We start from the raw sequence: 25,195 nt of genomic DNA on the forward strand, positions 1-25,195 counted from the left end.
TTCCATCCTTACTGGTCAGACGTATATTACTGACATGTAATAAATTATTTAAGGAATTATGCCGTATTTTCCGAACCTTCTAGTTCAGACACCTAAATATGTTATTTAACTCCGAATAGAATAATATCATCTCTTAAAAAATATCATCCGTGAAACACTTTAGCTACAATACAAGTAATAGAACAGTAGTGTAACTCAGCATTCTCCTTGAAAATTTATACCTACTTCTGGGCAGAGTGCTAGGGTTGCTACACACAAAAAATTACGACACGGTCGGCGCGGCGCAGCTAATTAAACTCGGACAGCGACAAGTATCGGCGGCGTACGGTGTGGCACTCAAAAGTTTTGTCTTCCCAAGATTGCTTAGCGGTCACATAAATCATGTGCATGTGTGCGTGTGTCGATTCGGACGCTGAAGTATGAAGTTAAAATATTGTTTTGTGAGATTGTGAGAGCTATATTAATAAAACGAACAAAGTTTATTGTATATTTATTTAAAACATCCACAAATATTATTAACACCCATCGTAATGGCACTACACCGTATACACAAACACAACCCTTTAACTTATCACTTACTTAGTAGTACTGTTCGAAACTAGTGTAGACCAGAATAGACTAGTCCGAGTTTTATACTAGACAATCTCTAGCCTCTTGTCAAGCAGAGTATTACGCCTAGAACATTTTTATGTGCAATATTTGCGTATATAGTTTAAAAATTGAGCGGAAATGAATTAAATTGATTTAAATAATATATTTTATTAAAAATACACTTGACTTTGTTTTATTATACTTCAATATATGTACAACCTATCTATACTTTGGTGAAAAGTTAAAAATATATTTATTAAAAAATATTTCATCTATAACTTTAATATATAACAGAAATGGGTCCAATGCTTATATTTGAATAACATTTAACACTTACTTATTTTATAGTACATATTATACTAATTCTAATATTACTTAAGAAAAAGTTAATGTTACTAGAATACAGGGATATCATGCATACCATTAATTTATTAACTAGATAATTATCAATATGGACGACATATTATATGAAAAGATTCTTGTAACAATAATTAAAAATTTACTAAAACAATGAGGTATTCGCACCTATATAGTAACAATTATATTCAATTTACCAAAACTATTACTAACTATTCAATTTGTATTTGAGATTTTTGCTAGTTAAAATTTGTAAGGCGTTACAATTTCACTTGTACTCTATCAATGAAAAAATGATATAAAATAAAATACTAGTATGTACATACACATCCACACAGGGCTCTCTCTAGTTCAAAGTAATGTTAAACATTGTTAAACAGTCCAATTTCGGGATGAAAACGGTCTTTTATTCCCCTCCCTCCCTTTCATATCCTCCATCCCTTACATTACCCTCACATCCGACATCCCCATACGCCTCTCATAATTATAATTATTTCAAATTTTTTCCTCCAAAACATTTTGTATTAACATAGTTATAAGCACAAAATATGTTAATGAATAAGTTTAATCAGACCTACATAAGGCTTTACTGTAAAATGCTGTAAAAAAGTAATTATAAGCAAATATTTAATAGCAAAAAAAGAATTTTCAAATTAGTTTTTTTTATTGTGAAATAGTTACCGCCTTACAAATATTATCAGCAAAAATAATCCGGTTATAACCATTATCTTTAATTAAAAAGAAATTAAATTAACTGTAATTATTGTAGCTAGACTTTGATGGACAGCATAATATAGTCTCAGTAGAAATCAACAGACAATTCTGCTCTAATACATTTGAATAACTTATAAATAATTTAAGGTGATTGACTATATCAAAACACAACATACAACAACACACAAGTTAACAAGTCAACAAAACTTGCAACTTTGCAACAAACCTTCTAAATCTAAATAAGAACAACTATATATTATTAAACATTTTGTAAGTAAACGATACGATTGATATCAAAACATACAAATTTCATTTGTACCAAAATTTACGGTCTATTTATGTGAGACTCGAACCCGCACCATCGGGTTCCGTCCGAGCACTCTTACCATCTGAGCCAAACGTCCGAGTGACACATCGACTGTAAATGTTGGTATGACTTGTTCAACTCTCAGGTTGTGGCTTCATCTACAGGATCTACTTTACAGTTGATAACCTGCTCAACCCCAATAATTGTACATTAGGAAATTGACTAAAGGTGTCGCTCTTTCAAATCTAAACAGTCTGCCAAACTTTGGTACAAATTAAATTTGTATATTTAATCCTAGATGTGAGGGATATCAGTTAAGTATAACAAATTGTTTAGATTTCAGAAGGTTTTGTAAACATAGGTTTTGTATCGTCCAACTCGTCGTACTTAGTACATGCTGGAATTTCGTATTGTGAAATGTGTTTTACACATTTCACAATACAATAAGCATAAGTAATAATAACTCGCAAAGACAGCTGCGGTTAGATAAAGGGATAATGTTAATTATCAATGGGCCTTCGCAGTGAATGGCTTTTCATCGACTCTGACAATTCAAAGATTTTGCATTCTAGATACAAAACCATTGTAGCTTTAAGCCGAATTTTAATTACGAAATGAAACTACTTTCATCAACAACTTCACGTGTAAGCCTCAAGTTTTACAATGCATTCATCGATTTCACGACACTGAAATAGTTTCGTTTCGCGCGCGATTTTTTGATAAAACTAGTGTCCAAAGTGGATGTAAATGCTACATAATAAGAGGCGGGATTGCCTAAGTAAAAATTGAAATCTAGTTTAGTATGAGACGTGCAGTGATTTGATATAAGTTTCAAATAGTAGTAATTACAGTAAGGCGATTGGCGACGAAGTATATTCCGGCTAAGTTTCAAAGCGAACAAACGCTTAAGACGTAGTGGATTTCGGCTATATCCGATTTTTACAAGATTAATCTAACAAATACTTGAACGTTTCATACAATCAAGTGAATCACTTTTTACTTACAGTTTCGCTAGGCTGCTATAGTGTCATATAACTAAATATATCATCATATAAACGCGACGCGGAACTAGTGTCGCGTATAGATAATACATATTATAATATAATGTGTCTCGAAAGGGCCTGCGCTAGTAGAACCTTTGTTTTTTAGTCGTGGTAGTGATTATAAGCTCTGTACTCTTGGTGTTAGTCAAAAAAACACTTGAAAATCTCAAACCAACGATGGACGGCTGATAAAAATATGAAAAAGATCTCAGGCTCTTCTACTGCTAATTCAAATAATAACTGTGTCGCACCCAAGATTGTATGCTTTCTTGCTGGCCCCTCGAATTCAACAACGTCTTTTTTTTCGAGACAAAATTTTCATGATTTTATACAATAACATCAATAATGTATGACAACATTATGAAATGTAAATAAAGCTCTCATGTTGGCGGATCCCTAAACACCGACATACTGTGGGTTTCACGACACTATTATTTTTAATGAAACTAGTTTCACAGGTACTGAAAGTAGTGTCATGAAACTTATTTCGTAATGTAAATTTGGCTTTATGTAAGCCTGAATTCGGTAATCACGTACATGATGAAATATATTCAAGATACATAAGTTCTCTATCAGCTGTCAGCGCCATCTTGTTTTCCGGTTTGTAGAAATACCTTAGAATTCTTGTTGGTGAATATGAAGGGCGCGTTCTTGGTCGGACACCGGAACGAGTTCATGAGCACCGGCGCAACGTTGTCGGACTTGCTTCCGACAGGCTCCAGGAGGTTGTTCCACAGCAAATTTGCAGCTGAAATACAGATATAATCCTCAGAAGATAATATGCTTATTAGGCAAATTTACAACCTTACAATATTATCTTGAAACTCAAGTTTTGTTACATCACACGCCATTACAGTTCTGGTATTCAAATGGAAAATACTTAAGAGTCCACAAACTTGTTTGGCAGAATCGTGTGCAACACAACATATGGTTAAAAATAGTCTTCACGAAAAAAGCGTAAAAGTGCATGAAACAAAACTGTGAAATGAAATTTCATACGCGGTGTTTCCAAGCTGATCTGACAGATAATCAAAAGTGTGTACACAAACTGAAAAGGTCGGCGATACTTCTGCGATACTCTTCCAAACTGTTAAACGGGCAGCGCACGCAATGGACGGATTTTTTGACAAACAAAATAAAACAGTGCCGTTTAGGGACGCCCGAACAAAGCGAAGCTTTATAATATATTACTTCGGAGGAGCTCCAGATTTTGATATATCAGTAGATAGTATTAGTATATCTCATAGCGAATTGACGACGCGAACACTTGCCGTCTACGGAGTGCCGATAAGGGCAACTTTATACGATAGAGCGAGAACATGCGACTAAAAACCGTATACAATAGTACAGTATAAAACTTGGTAATAACATAACACATTAACATACCTAATGCATGTCCCTTCTGCGAGAAGTGGAAGCAGTCGTGGGTGATGTAGGACTGGTGGATGACCAGCGGTAGAGGCTCGGGCAGTGGCAGCGGCGCGTTGAACACCCGCATGAAGGGTTGGAACACTACGGTGAAATCATCCCGCGTATCGTAGCGCCCGCTCTCCACCTGCGCACCAACACAACATTCATCATAACAGTTGAAACACCTGTAATCCGTATTACACCCTGGGAGCAGTTTTCTCAATCGGAGAACACTCAGACACGCCATATGGCCAGAGTAAACTCGGACATGATTCTATTCCTACAACGACATTGTCTAACAAAAAATAGAATGAACTAGAAGAACTGTTATGGGATAAAAATATCAGCAATGCTGTAAGACAACAACATAGCTAGACTTCCAATAGATCAGTCGCTATGATGTTATCTTAATTGTGGAAAATGGGGCAGTATTCAGGTCGTTGTCAACGATTACAGTTGGACATGGTCGCTAACTGTGGGTCTGATGAAAAAGCCCATGGTCGCAATGTAGAGGGCTATAGGACCTGGTCAAGATCATTGGAAAACGTTTAATGAGGGCATCGCAGGTCTGATCCGTGGAGATCTTTGGGGGTGGCCTTTATCCAGCAGTGGACGTCTTCCGGCTTATGATGATGATGTCAATGATTGTTCCCCGAGACTGCATTATTTAGCCTAAACGGTTTCTTTTGCATATCAATGATAATATATGGGATGCCTCCAACACGAGAAGGTTACGGAATCGGGTAAATTTGACTTCCAGAACATTCAAGTTTATTTTAACTTGAAAAAAAGTATTTGTTGTATAACTGATCTTCGAGAACACTCTCCTTGACGTATCATTTTGTATCGGAATACTGGGTTATCAAATTGGGGGTCATCAATACAATAATTCAAGTCGGCTCCTGCGCTTTAGCACTATAAGGTTCAGCCACATCGTCTTATCTCTGGCCCCGTGTTTCTCAGTATCAGATATTTTTATGCAAGAAGCGGATAAACGAGCGTAGATACCTGATGGTAAGTCACCATCGCAGCCAACTCTCTTGTAACACTAGAGAAATCACATGGCGTTGCCAGCCTTTTAGGAAGATGTGCATTGTGCACGCTTATTTTGATGATAGTGTGATGGTGGAACCATTTGACCCAGTGAAATTTGGTTAAAAAAACTGCTTGAATTGTCGGCGATTCCGTACTCTCTGTACGTACCAAACAGCTCAACCACTTGGCGTTGTGAAGAGAAGCGTCTTTTCTACCGCATTTATTAGGGTTACAAAGAGCAGACTTACCTGATTCGTCGAATTTAAATTTCGCTCCAATCGCCACTTACTATGATTTCAATATCAATTTCTGAATAATATGTGGAATTTCTCAAATGCGCATTTTCAAGGAACTTAATCAACGTACAACCACACCTGTGGAATGAGCTTCCTTGTGCAGAGTTTTCAGGTCGATACTACATAGCCTTAATTAAACGCGCATAAGCTCACCTTAAAGACCGGAAACGCTCGTGTGATTCCCGTGGTATTGCATGAAAGTATAGGGGGTGATCAAAAAAAGTGATAAGTATAAAAACACACATGATATGGAAAATTACAAATCACTTTTTGGGATTAATGCTACAAAACAAATAGAAGTAGCGTTTTAATGCACAAAAAATTAAAATTGAAATGCCTTGCGTCGTATTAGCCTATGGGCCTGATGAGAAAGCTCATGGTCGCTCAAACGGTAGTGGAGAGAGATATACTCGGATTTTTCCTGTGAGAAAAAATCAGAAATGAGGAGATCCGTAGGATAACCAAAGTAGCCGAGACAGCCTGTGATCCGAAGTGATTGCGAAACTGAAGTGACAGTGGGCAGGGCACATAGTTCGACGGACAGATGGTCGTTGGGGCAGAAAAGTCCTCGTTTGGTGACCACGTACCGGAAGGCGCAGTGTTGGTAGGCACCCCACAATATGGACCGACGATCTGCATAAGATCACCGGAATACGTTGTATGTGGGCAATGTAGGACCGATTGTCATGGAAATCTTTTAGGGAGGACTTTGTCCAGCAGTGGACTTCTTACGGCTGATGATGATGATGACAATTTAGCAGCAACAATACTCACGAGCGCGATCTCCGCAGCCTGGTAGCGGCGCGCCTGGCGCACTAGGTCTAGCAGCTCCCCCCCACCTTGGTGGAAGCACCTGCAGAACAGCGGATGCATCAGCCGGCACATGAGCGGTCGCTTCACTCGCACCGACACTGACACGTCTGTAATCAATGATCTGCTACAACCAACAATCTCTTCACAGGTCTCACCCTAACACCTAATTACTTTCATCTGATTTTAGATGATGAAGTCAATTGGCGCACAAGCTCATTCAAAATAACTGGTGGCGGCCATGGAAAAAGCAGTGGAAATATCTCTCACAGTCAACTCACAATATAATTTCTGGCGCTCTTTTAAAAAACACCATTTTACAATATTGTGTATAATATACTGTCATCGCTATAAGATAATCGTAATCGAGTCCCTGAATGTCCGATTATTTAGATAATCAGCGATTGCTTTTGGAAGATTTACAGCGGAGCTTCTATAATTTTAAGCTTATTATTATTATATTGATATATTTTTAATGTGTAGCATATTAATTACGTAATTGTTATATTTCTGTTAATGTGTCTATACCTCCATAGTCTCAGTGAATGAATACATACGTGTGTGTATGTGTGTGGATACGAGTGTGACTTTAATAATATAATGTGAACATGAAAAGTAAGTACCCTCAAAGCTATTGGGTATTTGATGGACCTTATATCATATTACAAAAATTCTGATAAGGCCGGCAAGAATTTGTTTATGATGTGAAGACATAATATAGCGATTCTAGTTTATCAACTTTACAACGATTATTTACTTTAAATCTTAGATTTATTTTTTTACGATTAAGGTTAGGTAGGTCTACTCGAGTGTTCATTTTATATAGCCATTAGAGCGCCACGCTGAATATCACGACTGCATACATGTATCCATCATGTCCTCGACATATAGTGTGTAGTTACCGAGTACTGGTATCAGGTTGACGATGGTCCTCGGGAGATGCTCGTGCAAGTAGTCCAGCGCACGGGCCAGCTTGCGAGCGTGGGCCGCGGGTGACCAGGACACGGGCGAAAGGCACGACGCCGAGCACAGGTCGTTGGCGCCCATGAACAGAGTCACCATCTTCCAGTCGCGAGACAGGGAGATGTCAGGCGAGGAGCGGATGCGAGCCACGAGGATCTACAAAAGACCAAAAACCAGAACAATTAAATTACATATGCATTTTGAGTTTGGGGCTGTTAAGTTTTAATTTTATAGATATTGGTTTCCCCTTTTAAACAGACCCCTCATCCCGCGGTGAGGCATTTATCACGGGGAGTCTTTTTTTATGACAATAATGGACGGGACGATCAGGACGTTCGGCTGATGGTACTTGATACGCCCTGCCCATTACAATGTAGTGCGGCTTAGGATTCTTAAAAAACCCAATAAAATCACCTTGAGATATAAGACGTTAAGTCTCATTAGCCCAGTAATTTCACTACTACGGCGCCCTTTAGACCGAAACACTGTAATGCATACTCATCTTTGCACGGGGCAAAGGCTTCTTTACACTGTAACTGGTAAAAAGGGGAGTGTTCCGAAGAGCTGTTTGACCTAATTCCTGCCGCCGAATTCCACCATCCTATAACCTAGATAGCATCCTCATCATCTGGATGTCTGGCGTTGCTCCACAAAGCCATTTTCCAAGATCTGCCTTCCACTTACAACTAAGCTGTGAAATAAGCTTCTTTCTGCGGTATTTCCGGGACGCTACGACAACTTCATACACGCGTACACGTGTGATTTCGTCTGGTGTTTCAAGAAAATATGGGCGGCGGTGATCACTTAACCGTAACCATATACTCGTTTGTCCACTTCCATAAAAAAGTGACATGTATTGTTCATAGGTACTAGTATACATATTAAATTTATCATAATATACGAAAATTTCTTATTTATTCCAAACAAAACAATACTCATAAATATATTTATAATGCTTAATATTATTACATGAAATTAAATATAAAAAAAAAGAAATTTAATTATATACATGTCTATCACATCTAATGTTAAAGTTTGAGAATATAAAACTATTGAGATTATAATTATTACAGCATTAATTTTACTAAATTTAATAGCAATTTAGAAACATCTGAATTGCCGGCTTTAGTTTTATAAAGTATACCTACAGGATTAATACTAAACAAAAATAATTGAGTCAATTATAAAAAATATAGTGGTTTTCGTAACAAAACCGATCATATTATGAATGTAAATAACCTAATTATTTCTAGATAACAATCATTACGTTTAACAACTTTGAAATATTATTTCAACAATTTCATAAGAAACGCTGCCTCATTATAACTCGATTAATTAATTAAAATGCATGCAGTTATTTTTAGTGCTCCGTTATTAACATTAACATATGAAATGAATAGTTGAACGCATAATTATGAAGATATACAGACTTAATGGTCAAGACAATAGCTCTGCTATTGTTTATTCCACTTTCGTCTCAATTACGGTTTGGCTTATGTGGTTGTAGCATTATCTACATTGTACCTTCGATGTGTATGGCTTCTAGTTACTACTATTTTAGGCCAGGTGGTTCAGAATTTTTCTATATTTACATCAATGGCAAACAATATAATCTCCACAGTATTATGTCCCATAGGATACCAATATACCATAGTATATTGCTATGGGGCAACGCCACAGTAGACATATGTATCAGAATGGAAATTAAGACTTGTTTATAAAATACTTACCTACACGTGCATACGCTCCTTTGAATTAAAAGGATTCCATTGAAGTAAAAGGGTTGTCAGGTTATTTTTCTAAGCGACTTTAAAAAAAGAAGAGGTTCGCTGGACTGTATTTTTAGAACGAAATTCCTTATAGGGCGTTGCGTAACGTGAAAGAGTAACAAGCGTAAGATTTTTATGTATAGTGTATGTATAATGGCTACACAGTGTTTAATACAATATTATAGTTTACTTGATGACTGTTATGTATTTTTTTTTTATTTTAAAAAAACACTTTATTGAATGTTTTTCTTGGAACAAATTTTTTTGGATTTTTTTTTAATTTTCGTTGAAATATTTTATTTGCAATATTGACTAGAAAATTTGTAATATGCGTTTAAGCTTTGTCCATTGAAGTTTCACTTCTTCCACGAACATATTGTCTAGACGGGGCAATTATCGTTTTCGTGAGTGTCAATTATTAAGAAGAATTAACACCTATTTCAAGATACAAAATGATGGATATGACTTTTTTAATAAAAATCAATATAGGTATCATCATTTTCGAGGGTTGGGGCGTGTCAATAACGAATATGACATGTATGTTGAGATCCAAGATTGCGGATGTGTATTATACAATAAAATCAAAATGGGTATCATTTTCGAGATTATTGGGAGTGTTGGTGAACACACAATTTTATTTAAAAAATCCAGCATATGTCAAAGTCCGGCTTCAACACACTTTTTAATATTTTGACAGCACTATCTATTTCAGCACCCTCAAAAACCATGAAAACGACACCGCTGACGAAATAGTTGATAATTTCTTGCAACACTAGCTGGTATTGGTTTCAACACCCACGAAAACTATAACAAAATACATGTAGGTCACTAGTCCAAAATAAATAAATATAAAAAATATCAGCTTTGTGTGAGTGTGTCATTTCGAACGTTTGTAGGTAGTTTTCGTACTGGTACATGTGTCTACTGTGGCAACGCTGCCGATATTAATACAATATTTGTGCTGCAGAATCATTGAGAGCAAAACTCAAAGAAATTAACATCTTGACTGTTGCTTCTCAATATATTCTTGATATTGTAATGTATGTTCATAGCCACATAAGTGAATTTTCTAGAAACTGTCATAACCATAATGTTAACACCAGGAACAGACACAAGCTTAAGTCGTCGTTAGTAAGTCTTTTGTGGGGCGAGGTATATGCTTTTACAACAAGATCCCAGAAAATGTTCAAAACAAATGTATTATGTTCTTCAAAATAATTGTTAAAAAACATTTGTGTGGTAAAAGGTACTATAACATAAATGTCTTTCTTAATGATACCACAGATTGGAAATGGAGCGATCGCCCGCAGGCTATTAAATAATAAGTTTAATTGTACAATATTACTTTGTGAACATATTTTTGATTCATAAATACCCCCCTGAGTTTGTTGCGCCCATTTTTCTCAGGCCTGAGGCATTCATTTTGAATTTGAATTCAAATACACTTCTTTTGTAAAAATTTATTTAAGTTAGAGTCGGGTTCAAAATACGATAGGTACTGGATAGGTACGTAAAACTTCACTTAATTATAATAATATAAACACACTTTTATACAAATAATCTTGCCCCAAACTAGGCATAGTCTGCACTAGATTGCAAGACAACTACATATTTAATACGATATACATACTTCAACATACATAAATATAAATAAACATCCACGTCTCGGAAACAAACATCTATGTTGATCATATAAATGCTTGCATTTACCAAAATTCGAATCCAGGACCTCTAATAATAAGTTTCACTTTAAGTTTAGTAATTTGCCTGTGATGATATATGTGCTTATAATTAATTGGCTTCAAAAGAAGTATTTCTATTTAAACTGCAAGATATGTGAAGAATTGTTAAGATTGTATATTCTGCCAAGATATTGATTACACTGTTACCAGCTCTCCAAGTTACTTATTTTGGATACACAGAAATATTTTGATGCATTAGCAATTATATTATAATATATTACAAGATTTTCAACGTAATTTAACTTTTGCAGTGCGTCTTCGCTTTGACTTAAAGAAGTTGCAAGGCGTCTTAAACTGACAGCTGATAATGCCTGGGCGATTGATAAAATCGGATTTAACTCCTTTTCACGTTAATCATTCTCACTTATGGCTCTTTTTTGTGTATTATTCCCATTATCAATAAGATCTTCAATTCATTGAATTTCGTAGGGTGCCACATCAATGGACGAATATCCAAGAAAACTTTGCAGTATTCTTGGGGTTCTTGTTGAAACGGGATGACGAATCTTATTAAGCGTTACGAAATGTGTGAAAATAATATAATAAAGTTGCAGTGAGTGGCGTAATATTGTACAATGATCCCGAACCCACGACCTCTGGCATTCCGTGCGAGTGCTCTGCCAACTGAGCTAACCGTTCGAGTGACGTATCGTCATAAAATCTTGTATGCTTTGTTCAACTCTCAGGTTGTGGCTTCATCTACAGGATCTACTTTGCAGTTGATAACCTGTTCAACCCCAATATTTGCATATTAGGAAACAATTAGATTTATAAGAGCGACATCTCAAGAACGTCGTGGGTTCAAGTACCGTATCGTTCTTAAAATTTTATTTGTGTATTAATCCTAGAAGTGAAGGTTATCACTTTAAAAACATAACAAATTGAACAATGATCTTCTCTCGTGATCAAAATCCTTACCTTTGCCTGTTTGTAAGCATCCTGGTCTGAGGCAACGGGGAAGGCCACGTTAAGTCTTGAGTTCTTGGCCAACCACTCCCCAGTACCCGTGGAGTATCCCCTTATCTCCGGGTTGTATTCCTTCAGGATATTCGGTAATGTCAGGTACTCCCGCCAATTGCTGTCTCCACCTGTAACACAACCCATATTTTTCGAATTAATTATTACCTGGGTAGTGAAAAAGATTGTACGAAATTGTCAGGATATCGTTGATGTAGGTCTATTTGTGCATCTTATATTGTTAGCTTCGCCTATATGCAGGGGCGTGCATATCATTTAGGCAATTAGGCAGTGCCTAACTCGTTATCAACCTAAATAAATATAGTGTTTAAGTTATTTTAGTTTAATTTGGTTCCGTTAATTTATATCCAAACATTAAACAACCTAATAAGATTTTTCCTACTAACTTAATACATACGGTAAGCAATCTCTAGGTTGCATATTCCAAAGTTCAACCACAACTAGTTAGATATACAGTGCCTACCTTTATGTGTCACCCCTGCCTATATGTGTCTATGCAAGTATGTATAGTATTGCAGCCTTTTTAAATTAACGTCTATAAGTAATCAAAGTATGCAATGGTCACTTTGAACTTCATTTTAACCCTTTTTGTCAAAGACCGATGACAATACAATATCCTTATTTTAATTTTTAATTTGGCCTTCTATCCTAATGTGCATTATTAAGATTAATATATTAACATTATATTATTAACATTAAAAAGTATTTTTGTAATTATGTAACGGAATAATTTAACGTGATTTGCATCCACTTTAAGTCTTAAGGTATATTAGAATATATGGAATGTTGCGTGATGAAAGCCAATGAGTGTTATAGTGTAAAAAGAGATTCAGAGATTAATTATTTTAAACATGTTTTAACAAATTAATTAAAGATATACTCAGTGGAATCTGTATCGCTCTACAACGAATTCTCCATATATAACAGTTAATTTCTACTTTATAAGGCTTATTTAATTTTAAACTATAATTTATTCGTTTTAGAACATTGTGTCGTAAATTATAGTCACTACGACAATGCTCTGTGTAGCATATGTACCATCAATAGATCTTGGCCAAGTCCTTGGTCGATTTTGACGTTAATAACAATCCAATTCTGTCATGTAATACCCAAGCCACATGGTCGGATTTGGTACGGCTGGACCATCGGACAGTCCGATGGGAAACTGGTAGCAATTGGTCCGGCGTCGTATTCGGTACGGTCCGGACGGTAAAAATGATAATTTTATGCGATTGACCAAGCGACATACCACCGAATATGGTTCGCTACAGTAGACCGCGACCGGTGGTTCGGCCGGACCAAATCCGTTCATGTGTTTAGGTTATAACTTTGAAACCATTCTGATGTGATCTTCTGGCAATCTGGTAAGGCGGACAATTTTTGTAGTTCTTTTATAAATGTTTGAAATAAATCTATACACAAATATCACTATCATCCAGATAAGTGTCGTTCCTCAAGAGAGGGGTTTTCAAGCTACTTATAAATAAACTGTGGTATTAGCTTCAATGCGGATGGTTCAAGGTCGATATGAGGTGTGTATCGACGATAAGAGCACGAAAATAATGTTCACGAAGCATCCTTACACAAACAATTAATTAAAGATCTAAAGGTTGATGAATCTAATATATGATAATTTATATTTATACAGTTTATTCTTTATTACTTTTTATGAAATGTTACATATTATTTAAACACGGTTCAAAATATATTGGATGCAGCACCTTACAAACTAATTTGTTTTGTATATTACAGCCATAGTAAAATACTCTATTGTTTGAAAAAAGTGGCCGTTAAGTTTTATATATTATGTTCTACTCACGAGCTAAATAGTTGATATTTCCGAACATATTATGGTAGATTCAGTGATGATTCAAAAGCGCCTAATTTAATAAAGTTTATTTAACTTTGACTTTGAAAGAGCACGTAGAATCACCACAATCTTGACTCTCCTGTGAATCGACCGGTGTTGCAAAAGAGGATGGCAGACGGTAATCAAACACACATTCTATAGATAAAAACGTTAATAACTGACCAGCACACCATGACACCCCGCGGTACTCCACTATGGCTCCCAGGGCAAACTCCTCGAGCGCCCCGCTACCAGCTACCAGGGAGTCACCTATCGCCGCCACCACGTCGATGTCGCCCGGCCTCAGCTGGTGCACGGAGGTGGGCACCTGCTTGCTGCGGCCCCAAGCCGTGGTTGCCTCGCAGGGGAATGGCGTGTCCGCGGGGAGCATGCGTTGTCGACGTACGTTGGACTTACGGCCGGGGTAACGCAGGGTCCACTGGAAAGTGAAATCATCTAAATAAACATATTGAAAAATTATTTTGCACTTAAGGTGATAAGCACAATTGGATTGTACTCCAAGCATTATTAGAACAAGCTGCTTTTAATGAGGCGCATGTAACAATTATAATAAAAATCTAATTTAGTTATGGTCCGTTGGTTAGGGTCAAGGCACCTTTAACCAACATCTGTTTAATATAGGTGTCACCGACAGTGCAGGGTTTGTAAGGGGACAGAAAAGACGGCTACTCACATCATCCTGGACTGCCGAAGTGTGGCCACATATATACAAACACCCGGGGTCATTAAAGACCTTAAGTAGTTAGGATGACGTAAACGCAACGTGCGTATCTATAGGTACGTATATATATACCTTCTGAATTGTAGTTTATGACTTGCATTACCATTTTTCCTACGGTTTGTCTTTTAGCTTATGCTAATACTATATTATAGATATGTATATGTTATTATGTTTTTCTTTATTCATTTGAAATAAATTCAATTAATTTTCATTGATTTTTTTTTCATAATTGTACCAACACATGAAAGGTAAACTTATACGATTATATTACGATGATGATCAATTGCCAATTACAAGTTAACACTAATTAAGGTACAATATTTTTTTTAAGATATTGCATAGCTTCTATCGCGGGCCTTGAGCGTGGAGACCGAATCCAGAAATTCATTAACGAAAATAACCTAACACTTACTTACTAGATGTATATAGATATTTCGGCGCGGTCATTACAGTTGCCGTGGAACAGCCGGTTATCACGTATGCTTTTTGTGCAGAAGGTCCCAGGTTCGAGCCTAGGGTACATCTTGATTTTTTTTTAATTTCTCTATATTTTTTATCACGTTTTAATAATTTTTATTATTATGACAAGCATTTTGATTTAGTTTTACCTGTCCCGTTGTCTGTCTGTATTCAAATCTTGCAAGTAAAATTTTACTCACTTCCCGTTTGCTTTTTTTAAAATTAATTTTATCAAAAAAAAAATTCACATAAATAAAATAAATAAATAATTATAATTGCATAAGTTGATAAAAAATGCTATGCAATAGCTTTACCGCGGCAGTCCGCGAGTGCCACACGTCTTTTTTTTTTATGGAATAGGAAGACAAACGAGCGTACGGGTCACCTGGTGTTAAGGGATCACCGCCGCCCACAATCTCTTGCAACACCAGAGGAATCACAGGAGCATTGCCGGCCTTTAAGGATGGAGTATGCCCCTTTTTTTGAAGGTACCCATGTCGTATCGTCGCGGAAAACCCGCATAAGGAAGCTCATTCCACAGCTTTGCTCTAATTACACTATATATAATACTTATAAAAATAAAAAAAAATTGTGTTGGATTTGTCCGTGTAAGTGCGTATCTCTCAAGTATCTACTACTCGATTAAAAAATATTTATTTTTTCAAAAAAGTTTTATAATATACATATAATTATGTAATTTCAATATCAATGTAACAAGTTAAGATTCATTTTAATATACAGATGTCAAAAGAATTTTTTTAAGTGTTAATCTTAAATTATATATGGGTAAATTTTGGACACGGTCAGGTATTTTATTAAATAAATGACGTTTTAACGTTGAAGCAATGAAGTACCTTGTGGTCTATCCAAAACCATTTTACGAAAAGTAACAATAACACACACCACACACACGCACACACATACTCAAACACACACACACACACACACAGAGACATCCTGTTCGTATAATATATTTTGTTACATTATATTTTTAGACTTAATTTGTGATCCCTAGTTTTTGGTACTGTTAATTTTAATTGATATGGAAGAGCGTGGCCTTCTGGCACAGGTGTTTCTCACTTATTAGAAGGTCACATCCACTATTATCTTTGTCCCATTTTTGTTACTGAAATAAATATTATTCATTTTTTTTCACTTTTCAAAACCAGTGCATGACCATTTCTGGTACAGAACGTATGAACCTGTCCAACAGTTTTAAACATTTTTTTATGTTTTTTAACGAACATTCATGCTTCCAGTATATACATGTTAGCTAGTGTTAGTATATTCAGATTGCGAAATAGTGGTTTACAGTATTCGTACGGGGGTATGCCTAATACAGCTCGAACACATTGTTTTTGTGCTACGAAAGCTCTTTGAAAATGAGTTCATGATCCTCATAATAGTAAACCATATGTAAGATTAGAGGCTACGTAACTATGATTTGCTTAAAGAGCTTTTCTTATGATAATAAGCGACGAGAACATCAGGACGTTCTGCTAATAGTAACTGATACGACCTGCCCATTACAATGCAGTCCCGCTCGGGATTCTTGAAAAAATAAAAAATTCTGAGCGGCACTACAACTGCGCTCGTCATATCATAAGATGTTACGTCTCATTTGCCCAGTAATTTCACTAGCTACGGCGCCCTTCAGACCGAAACACAGTAATGCATACACATAACTGGTTCACGGCAGTTATAGGCGCCCTTGTGATACCCATAATCTAGCCGGCATCCTGTGCAAAGGAGCCTCCCACTGATACCTCCACAGATGCAGTTTTTATTATAGCTACTAAGGGTACGGCAGACCTTATGAAGACTACATTTGTATGTAGGTATATAGTAGGTACTACCGTTGAATGTTAATCGACTGCTTACTCGTAGGCTATCGCTATTAACTTGGTTACCATAACATGACCCTAAGAGTGACAGCGGCTCGTATAAAACACATGCATTGCAAACTTATTTGCGGGTCGTACGAACCAGTTGAATTTCAATTAATGTTACATAATAGTCCTCAAGTAACGCGACCATTTCGATATAGACTTAGGTAATACAGAGGAAGTCGACGCCGTTTTTTATTCATTGCATCATAATACAAATAGATGAAGGTATATCGTAATTAAATTACAATTTGTAATTTTTCTGAAGGGAAATCTTGTTACTCGTAAATGTGCTGAACACTTTTGTTTTGTGGGTGAATGAAACTGCGGTGTCACACTCGTTCAGACAGAGTAAAATTTACCAGAGTAATTTATACACAATTAAAATTTAATGTATTCGAAAATAAGCAACAAAAATATAGTTTTATTTTGTATTCACCGTGCCTTGATAACGTTTTCACTACTATCCTCATGGAAGGTCACACTGCTTAAGAATAAGCAAACCTTTTTATAAACTATGTAATATAACCGATTTGTTATGTTTTAAAGTGAAAACCCTCACTTCTGAGATTAATTACACAAATAAAAAGCCACAAGATTTTATGACGATACGTCACTCGAACGGTTGGCTCAGTTGGAAGAGCGTTCGCACGAAAGCGAGAGGTCACCGGTTCGCAGCATCGTTCATAAAAAAAATTTTTCTTATTTTATTTGTGTATGTAATATATATAAATAAATAAAATAAAATAAAAAGCCTTTTATTTCTCGCATTATAAAAAGTAAAAAATTACAATCATACTTTCTTAGATTATTTACATTTAGATTTTAGGTAGTATAGTAAAGTATAGTAATGTGTATAATCTTAGTTAAATTACTTGAAAATATAAATTATATAATATAATATTTACAAAGGTACCTACAATTTAACATGCAGGCATGCGAGAACCCCTCTTATGTGAGGGTGAAGGCCTCCTCCAGACTTTTCCATCTTTGGCAACTGTCTTCCAATTTTTACCAGCTATTTTTATAATATCGTTATCCCAGCTAGTTACTGGTCTACCTTTCTTTCTAACACCAGTAGGGCCCCGCCACAACGTCAGTCTTGAAGTCCATCTGTCATCGCTCATCCTGGCTACATGGCCAGCCCAGCGCCATTTTAACATTTGTGAGAAATTAAGCGCATCTGTGACTTTAGTCTTTCCCCGTATGATATTGTGTGGGATTGTTTATATTTTTCTCACATTTGTCATACTTCTCTCCATACTTCGTTGGCAGGATCTGATTTTGTTCTTTACGCGTAGCGTGTATTTCCACGTTTGGTAGCCGTATGTGATAGAGGGGAGCAGGCATGTATCCATTAGTTTTTTCTTTAAATGAATAGGCATGGTTCCCTTTAGTACTTCTTTTAGACTAGTGTATGTTATATAATCTTACATAATTTATACGACTAGATAGAGCTTCTTGCTTACACAACCGATGAAAATAGGGCAGGCTTATTGCTTTGGTATGCCTGACAAGCTACGTCTAACACTCGCGATTTGTAGGTCAGTTTGTGTTTAGTGTCCGTGCATTGCTCAAAATAGAATTAAACCGTACACCTCAATTTTTTCGACGTTTTCACAGTCTATCTAGAGGTACAAATGATATAAGATTTGCGCATATGCTTAATATAAATTACAGCAACATTCGATTTGAATCGATTCAATGAAATTGTTAACAAGAACAATTGAAAGCCTACAAATAATATTCCATCACGTTTCTCACTAGATAATTTATACCCAACTAACATGCTGAGTAGCAAACCTTTTTGGGACAAAACACTGCAAACACCACCTTATTATGTTGATATAGAACAATAGTAATTATTTAGATAAGTTTTTCATATTATTTCTTATTATATTTTGTAAATGTTTACCTGTATTTGTAGTGTTTGTTCCAAATAAATATATACATACATACTACATGCGCCGTCTGTTTTACACAAGTCTGAGTCTATGTTATGGCATGCTTCACAATATCGTCCACATAACACACTCGGCTCGCGTATCGTAAAGTGCTTCCATTTTCTATTTGTATAGTCCGTCGTCTCAATGAGTCCGTATCATGAGAGGATAATACAACACAGAGGAACTTAACGTAATATTTGAGCAACGTGACCAATGACGATCCATACATATACGTCATTGAACGTGATATATTATTAAGCTTTTACGTAATTACTTAATAATAATAAAGAGGTAAATAACTCTGAATAAATATATATAAAATATTTTTAGACATCTTAAAACTAAAAAGTAGCTCAATTGTATTTAAAAGTCAATACAGCCAATAAGAGCTTGTTCCTGATTGGCTGTTGAGCAGCCAATCAGCGATCAAGCAACTAGAATTGCCAACCTAAGTCTGCTAAGGTTTCGTTGGTTCGGCTCAGTGGTGCTCAGACACAATTGGCTCGTAGCTGCCACACCGAACGGACACTTCAGAGTTATTTACCTCTTTATTTTTATTAAATAATTACGTAAAAGCTTAATAATCTATCAAACCACCTATCTTAAGGTTTTCCGTTTATTCCCCCTTTGAAAATGTTTTTCGACGGATGTACATCAATTTCGAAGGTAGGTATTACACAAGGAGTCTCAATAAGAAATCCATGATCAAGAATATTGTTGTCACAAAGAGACAAGTAGACTTACCATGGATTAAATAAAATGCATATAAGGGCAATATTTAACACAAAATTCTTTCTTTTGGAATTATTTAAGATGTCTTTTAAGGCGCTAACATCGTATTCTAATCTGATAGAGAAGGAATGGCTGAAACTCCAGAAAAAATATTCAATTTATAAAGTCTGGATCACTTACAAGAGTCCTTTGCTGGAGTTTTGGTATCTACTTATACTATATTATAATTTCGTTGAATTATTTACCTATGGGTGTAACAGATGAAAAATTTTTTTAATTATTTTTTAGCTTAAAACCAATAATTTTAGAAAGATCGTACTTTTTTTATGAATACCGGTAAATACTATGTTTGAATTATTAAAGTTGCTGTAGAATTAAGGAAATTATGACGTCACGATAGAAAAACGCATAGAGAAATTATATTATATAGAAGTTAGTGTCTGTCCAATTGTTCCTGCTACTATCCGAAGCGGCCAAAAGGATTTTGATGTGAGTTACTCTGGTAGGCAGCTCGTGCAATGGGGATTAAATTCATCTTCTTTTTTTATTGAAAGGACTCAGTATTCCGTTCAAAAATTCAACTCCTATGAAAATTGTAAGCAAAAGGCGATTCAATTCATGTAAATAAACTCTACTAACTATGTAAATAAACTCGCTAACTAAGGGCCTTATGAGGAAGCTCGTGGTCGCTCAGAGGGCAAGGGAGAGGGCTATGCTCGGAGTATCCCTGCGACATCCAATCAGAAATGAGGAGAATTGCAGGAGAACCAAAGCTAAGTCACCGACATAGTGGGGAAGGTTGCGAAACTGAAGTGGCAGTGCGCAGGGCACATAGCTTGACGGACAGATGACCGTTGGGGCAGTAAATTCCTTTAATGGCTACCACGTACCGGGAGAAGTAGTGTTGTTAGGCCCCCAACAAGATGGACCGACACGATCTGGTCAAGATAGAAGGAATTGGTTGGATGAGGTCAGCGCAGGACCGATTGTCATGGCGATCTATGGGGGAGACCATTGTTCAACAGTGGACGTATTCCGTCTGAAATGATGAAATAAACTCTACAGGGACGAATCGTGAGTACTAGCAAACGTTGCTCGCATAAACAAAATGCTTTAAGCCGAGAAAATTCTACGGCATTATTATTTGCTCAATAATCTCCAATAAATCATTGATCTGCAGCATTCCTAAAACAAGTTTTAGCAATATTAATGAAGGGCTTATAAGGTGAAGCTGGTTTCATAATTCGCCAAGTCCGCTGCGGTTACTTGGAGGATCCGATTTGCAGCGGTTAAACAACATTTGAAATTAAAAGCACGTCTGGCAATGCTGAATTGTTTTTAGCTTGAATTGAAACTGGGAAAACTGAGTCTGAAAAGTAAATGTGTAATGTAATTGTTACACAAAAATAATTCCTGCATATTAAATAATTTTAATTTAAACAGTAGTAGTTTTATTATAAAGATTAGTAACAGTTTTGTTAATTTTTTTAAGTGTTAGTGTTATTATTTGTTTGGTTTTGTTAGTTAGGTGTTTATTTGTTATTTTGTTTTCTACCTTTTTTTGGCTAGTAGAAGAAAAGGGCGACAAACAAAACGCTGGGAAGCTGAAGTAAAAAGAGTCGCTGGGCCTAAATGGAGGCCTATGTCGAAAGACAAGCTGCTTAACTTATGATATAATTTAGATTTAAGTTTATATTTTGTTATCATTTTTAATATTTGTGAACAGCAATAAAGGCTTATTTTTTATGTTAGTAGGTAATTTTAACTATTCTATACGAACCCTTGAGTGGCTGAAAATGTACTCCAAAGTACTATAAATGTCTCTATCCTAGTTCATTGTATCCAGAAAAGAAAAGAAAGGTCCGGCAATTTTTTTAGTTCGTCCTCTCATCTTGTGATAGGTCAGCGTGTGTTTTTTTTCCAGGCGGACCTTGCCATCTTGTAATTTTTTTTCACACACACAATATTCAGCCTTAAAAGTTATTAATAACATCAACTACAGACGCATAGCGTTCTCCAATGGGATTCCCAGGACTCTTTGATTAATGCCAAAACAAATTTTAAAAACTGTCGTGGTATTTTCTTGTGAATATGACATGAATAACTTTTAAAAGGCGTGTAACACTCTCTAAAAGGCCGCAAATATTCTTGTCTCTGCTCTGGTGATGCAAGAGGGCAAGGGCGTATGACCTCATGACCTTCAAGTGACCCAGAAGCTTCTTTACCAAAAATATTTGTAATAATGGAAAAATTTGCATTACTTGTAGAGTAAAAGATTAATACAGAAGAAATGTCAAGACATACATTAAGGATTGGTCTCCGCTGCGATCCCACTAGATACCGCTGGCGTAGTCGCAAAGTGCGGCAACTAATACCACGCCCAAGTGGGCGCAGTCGAGCCAGTCTCGAAAAATGTGACGTTGACGTGCCACATTTTCTGTTAAACTTTCTTAATAATTGAAGCGAAAATGCCGGGTAGCGTAGTAAAACTATGTAAAAATAATACTACAAGAAATAAGAAAGGCACTAGACCACATATCATCAGTAAGTATTTTGTATTTTATTTATTTCAATGTAAAATAATCCGTAGCGTATGTTACAAAATTTGAAAGATGCCATTGGGTGTCAAGATGGTAGAAGATGATGATCTAGTTGGAGCGTAGCGGAGACCATTCCGTAATCTAAGGGTTAAGACAAGAAAAATCTAGAATACAATGTCAAATCCTTTACTATTTGTAGTAAAAAAATTCTTCTACTGAATAAAATGAGTTTTGAAGTAGCCAACTGTACAAGGATATTTTATATCTTGAAAAGGGTAACATCTTAATTGAATCAGGAATTTATTTATTAATTATTGAAAATTTTCATGCTCATATTTTAATGGACATAATATAAAGTTGTGAGATCCATGTAAGCCCATGTCAGTCAATTTATTTAGTCCCTATTTAAGGGTTCTTCTGTCTTAAGTTATTACGAAATTACCTAACAACAGTGACAGTGAGTGAATAAATAGATTGACTCGGTCATCACACTAATCAATCAAATTTAATTTAATATATTTTATTTAATCTGGTACGCCTCCCTGTGATGATAGTTTTAATTTAATGTAATCATAATATTGTAAATATATTGCCATAAATGCTGAAACAAAGAAAAAATAAAATTTTCTATTGCAAATAACATTTATTACTTATACAGTGTGTTATTTTAATAAGCTTATTGGAAGTGGTCTCTTGGCTGCAATACAGTCCTTTAAACGTTGAGGCCACTTATCAATAGAAGCACACACTCTTTCCAAAGGAAAATTTGTCACTGCAAATCGTACGGATTATTTTAGGGACTCCAAATTATCATGGCGTTTAGAGCAAGCAGAACTCTCTGAAACTGACGATAAATCATAATCTTCTTTCTTTTCGCGACATGGTTCTAGGTGCTATCTTCATCTCCCGAGATAAAATCTTTTTGAATTCGGACAGGATTTCTTCGAATTCTTTCCCTTACTGCTATGACCACCTTTTTCGTACAAAAGCTACTTGGACGGCCAAATCTTATTCTGTCACAAACAGAAGAAGTCTCATTGCACCTATTATAGCCCGGTACACAAACATTTTACTACCAAGCGTATGGAGAGTTTTAGAAGTTGCATGTGGCTCCATACCTACTTTGTGTAATGCAATCACAGCGATTTGGTTCACTTTGTTACCCCACTCACTTTGAATATCGCAAATAATTGTACAATGTATTGGCGCTAAAATACAATAAACAATCATGACAGACTCCAAATTCAAATGTAATGTTTTGTTTATTTTTAATTGTAACAGTATTTATGGCCAGACTAAGAAATTATAGGATTTGTTTTGTTTGAATAAATTATCTAATTTAATATAATATAATGTATTACATACTTGTGAGATACATTTTCTTTTTAATAAATAAGAAAAGATACACTGTGTTTTCATGCAATGGCCAAGTCAGACCACATAAATTGACCGACTTGGTATTACATGGATCTCACAACATTTTACGGTAGAACAACTGAGTTGTGAGACTTGGTTATTTTTATAAGTTATGTTTTTGATGGCATTATAATCTTCTTCAATCAATGTAAGTAAAACTAATCAATAATCAACAGTCAACACTTGTCTTTGAGCGACACGCTGCTAGATCACGGCATTCACAGCGATCGTCACGTCGCAACGTTGTGTCGCGTGAAAGTGCGTGCGTAACGTACGAGGGTAACCTCGATCGCCTTTTAGGTTAACTTAATTATAAATTTTAATTTCATCTTTAAATGTTTCGTAACCGTATTGTAATGAGGATGTATGCGTTTTTTAAAGACAACTATGTCGGTTACCATGTCGAACTAAGACTTTTTTCTCTTCGCGAGTAAATTTATGGTTTCTTTGTACTGTCGAAAGTCAATATAGTTATCCTTTTAGTTAGACATTATTCCTTTTACGAGTACTTACTTGTAAGGTCTCTTTTAGCAATATTTTAGACAGCTTGGTTATAATAAAAATAACTACTTAATGGTAATCAGTTGACACTTTTTCTCTTTTAGGTTGGGGTTTATTTTAACTTCAAGTATCCTAAAGAATCAATTTTAACACTGAATGATTCCAAAAATTATTTCATTTAATTTCGGTAAAATATTCTTTGATCCTTTGTGTAACATGCTTTTGAGAAATTCCTGAAAAAAAGTGAAATTTCCAGTTCTGAATGTGACTGCAATGTGATTGCAATATACTCAGCAATTAACCTCAACAATAGTTAATATACGTAAAGAAAATGGAGGTATTGGGCGAATGAACTACTAGACTTGAAACCCAAGTAGAATACTTATTAAATTATCAAACTTGCGCGAGACATTAAAATTAGTTATTTATTAACACGGCCTTACTCACGGTTTATCTGTGTTGGTACCGACTAGTTTTAGACCACTCAGAGGTCCTTCATCAGGGTGAGTGTAGAGGTTCGCAATAATGTCCCTTCTCATACTGCGGACTTGTGCTCGATGAAGGACCTCCGAATGGTCCAAAACTAGTCGGTACCCACACATATAGACCGTGAGTATAGCCGTGTTAATAAATAAGGAATACTTATATTGAATCATGATCGACCAATTTTCGGGGGTTAGGGGGACTACAATTGCCAAATAATGACAGCAGTACTTCAAGCATGAAATAAAAATGACAAATATGCCTATTTTAAAAAGATGTCTTATAATTTACAATTATTTATTTAATATCATTTTCTTTCAGCAAATAAGTGTATTTTAATAAATAAAATAAAATATTTGATAATAATTTTAAATGTTTTGCATAAAAAGTCAATCACGTGACTGACGTAAGAAAAGGTAAACAACATCCCCCTTATTCATAATGGTCCGCTAACTTTAAACAGCCGCTAAGGAGTGTTTTTTCTCATTCTGACTTATAAGAAGACAGAGTGAGAATTAGCAATGCTTTAAGTTAGCAGACTATTATGAATAAGGGGAAGATGTTTGATATAATGTGACGTCACGCACAACGGACTTGTTTTTGTCAAGTTGCCAATTCTGCTAAAG

At 35.6% G+C, this 25,195-nt stretch overlaps 1 protein-coding gene across 1 annotated transcript in view; it reads right to left on the reverse strand.

Moving 5' to 3' along the window:
* Positions 1–477: 477 nt before the first annotated feature.
* LOC126976694 (phospholipase B1, membrane-associated-like) overlaps positions 478–25,195 on the reverse strand; it is a 59,065-nt gene continuing 34,347 nt past the window's right edge. Inside the window, exons 2-7 of the mRNA XM_050825199.1 lie at positions 14,048–14,303; positions 11,956–12,125; positions 7,466–7,682; positions 6,528–6,673; positions 4,399–4,567; positions 478–3,760 (exon numbers count right to left, since the gene is read on the reverse strand). Of these exons, the coding sequence (XP_050681156.1) occupies positions 3,585–3,760; positions 4,399–4,567; positions 6,528–6,673; positions 7,466–7,682; positions 11,956–12,125; positions 14,048–14,303 (1,134 nt within the window). The 3' untranslated portion in view covers positions 478–3,584. The remainder of the gene's footprint in view (positions 3,761–4,398; positions 4,568–6,527; positions 6,674–7,465; positions 7,683–11,955; positions 12,126–14,047; positions 14,304–25,195) is intronic.

This window comes from Leptidea sinapis, chromosome 42, assembly GCF_905404315.1.
Source record: "Leptidea sinapis chromosome 42, ilLepSina1.1, whole genome shotgun sequence".
Lineage (NCBI taxonomy): Eukaryota > Metazoa > Arthropoda > Insecta > Lepidoptera > Pieridae > Leptidea > Leptidea sinapis.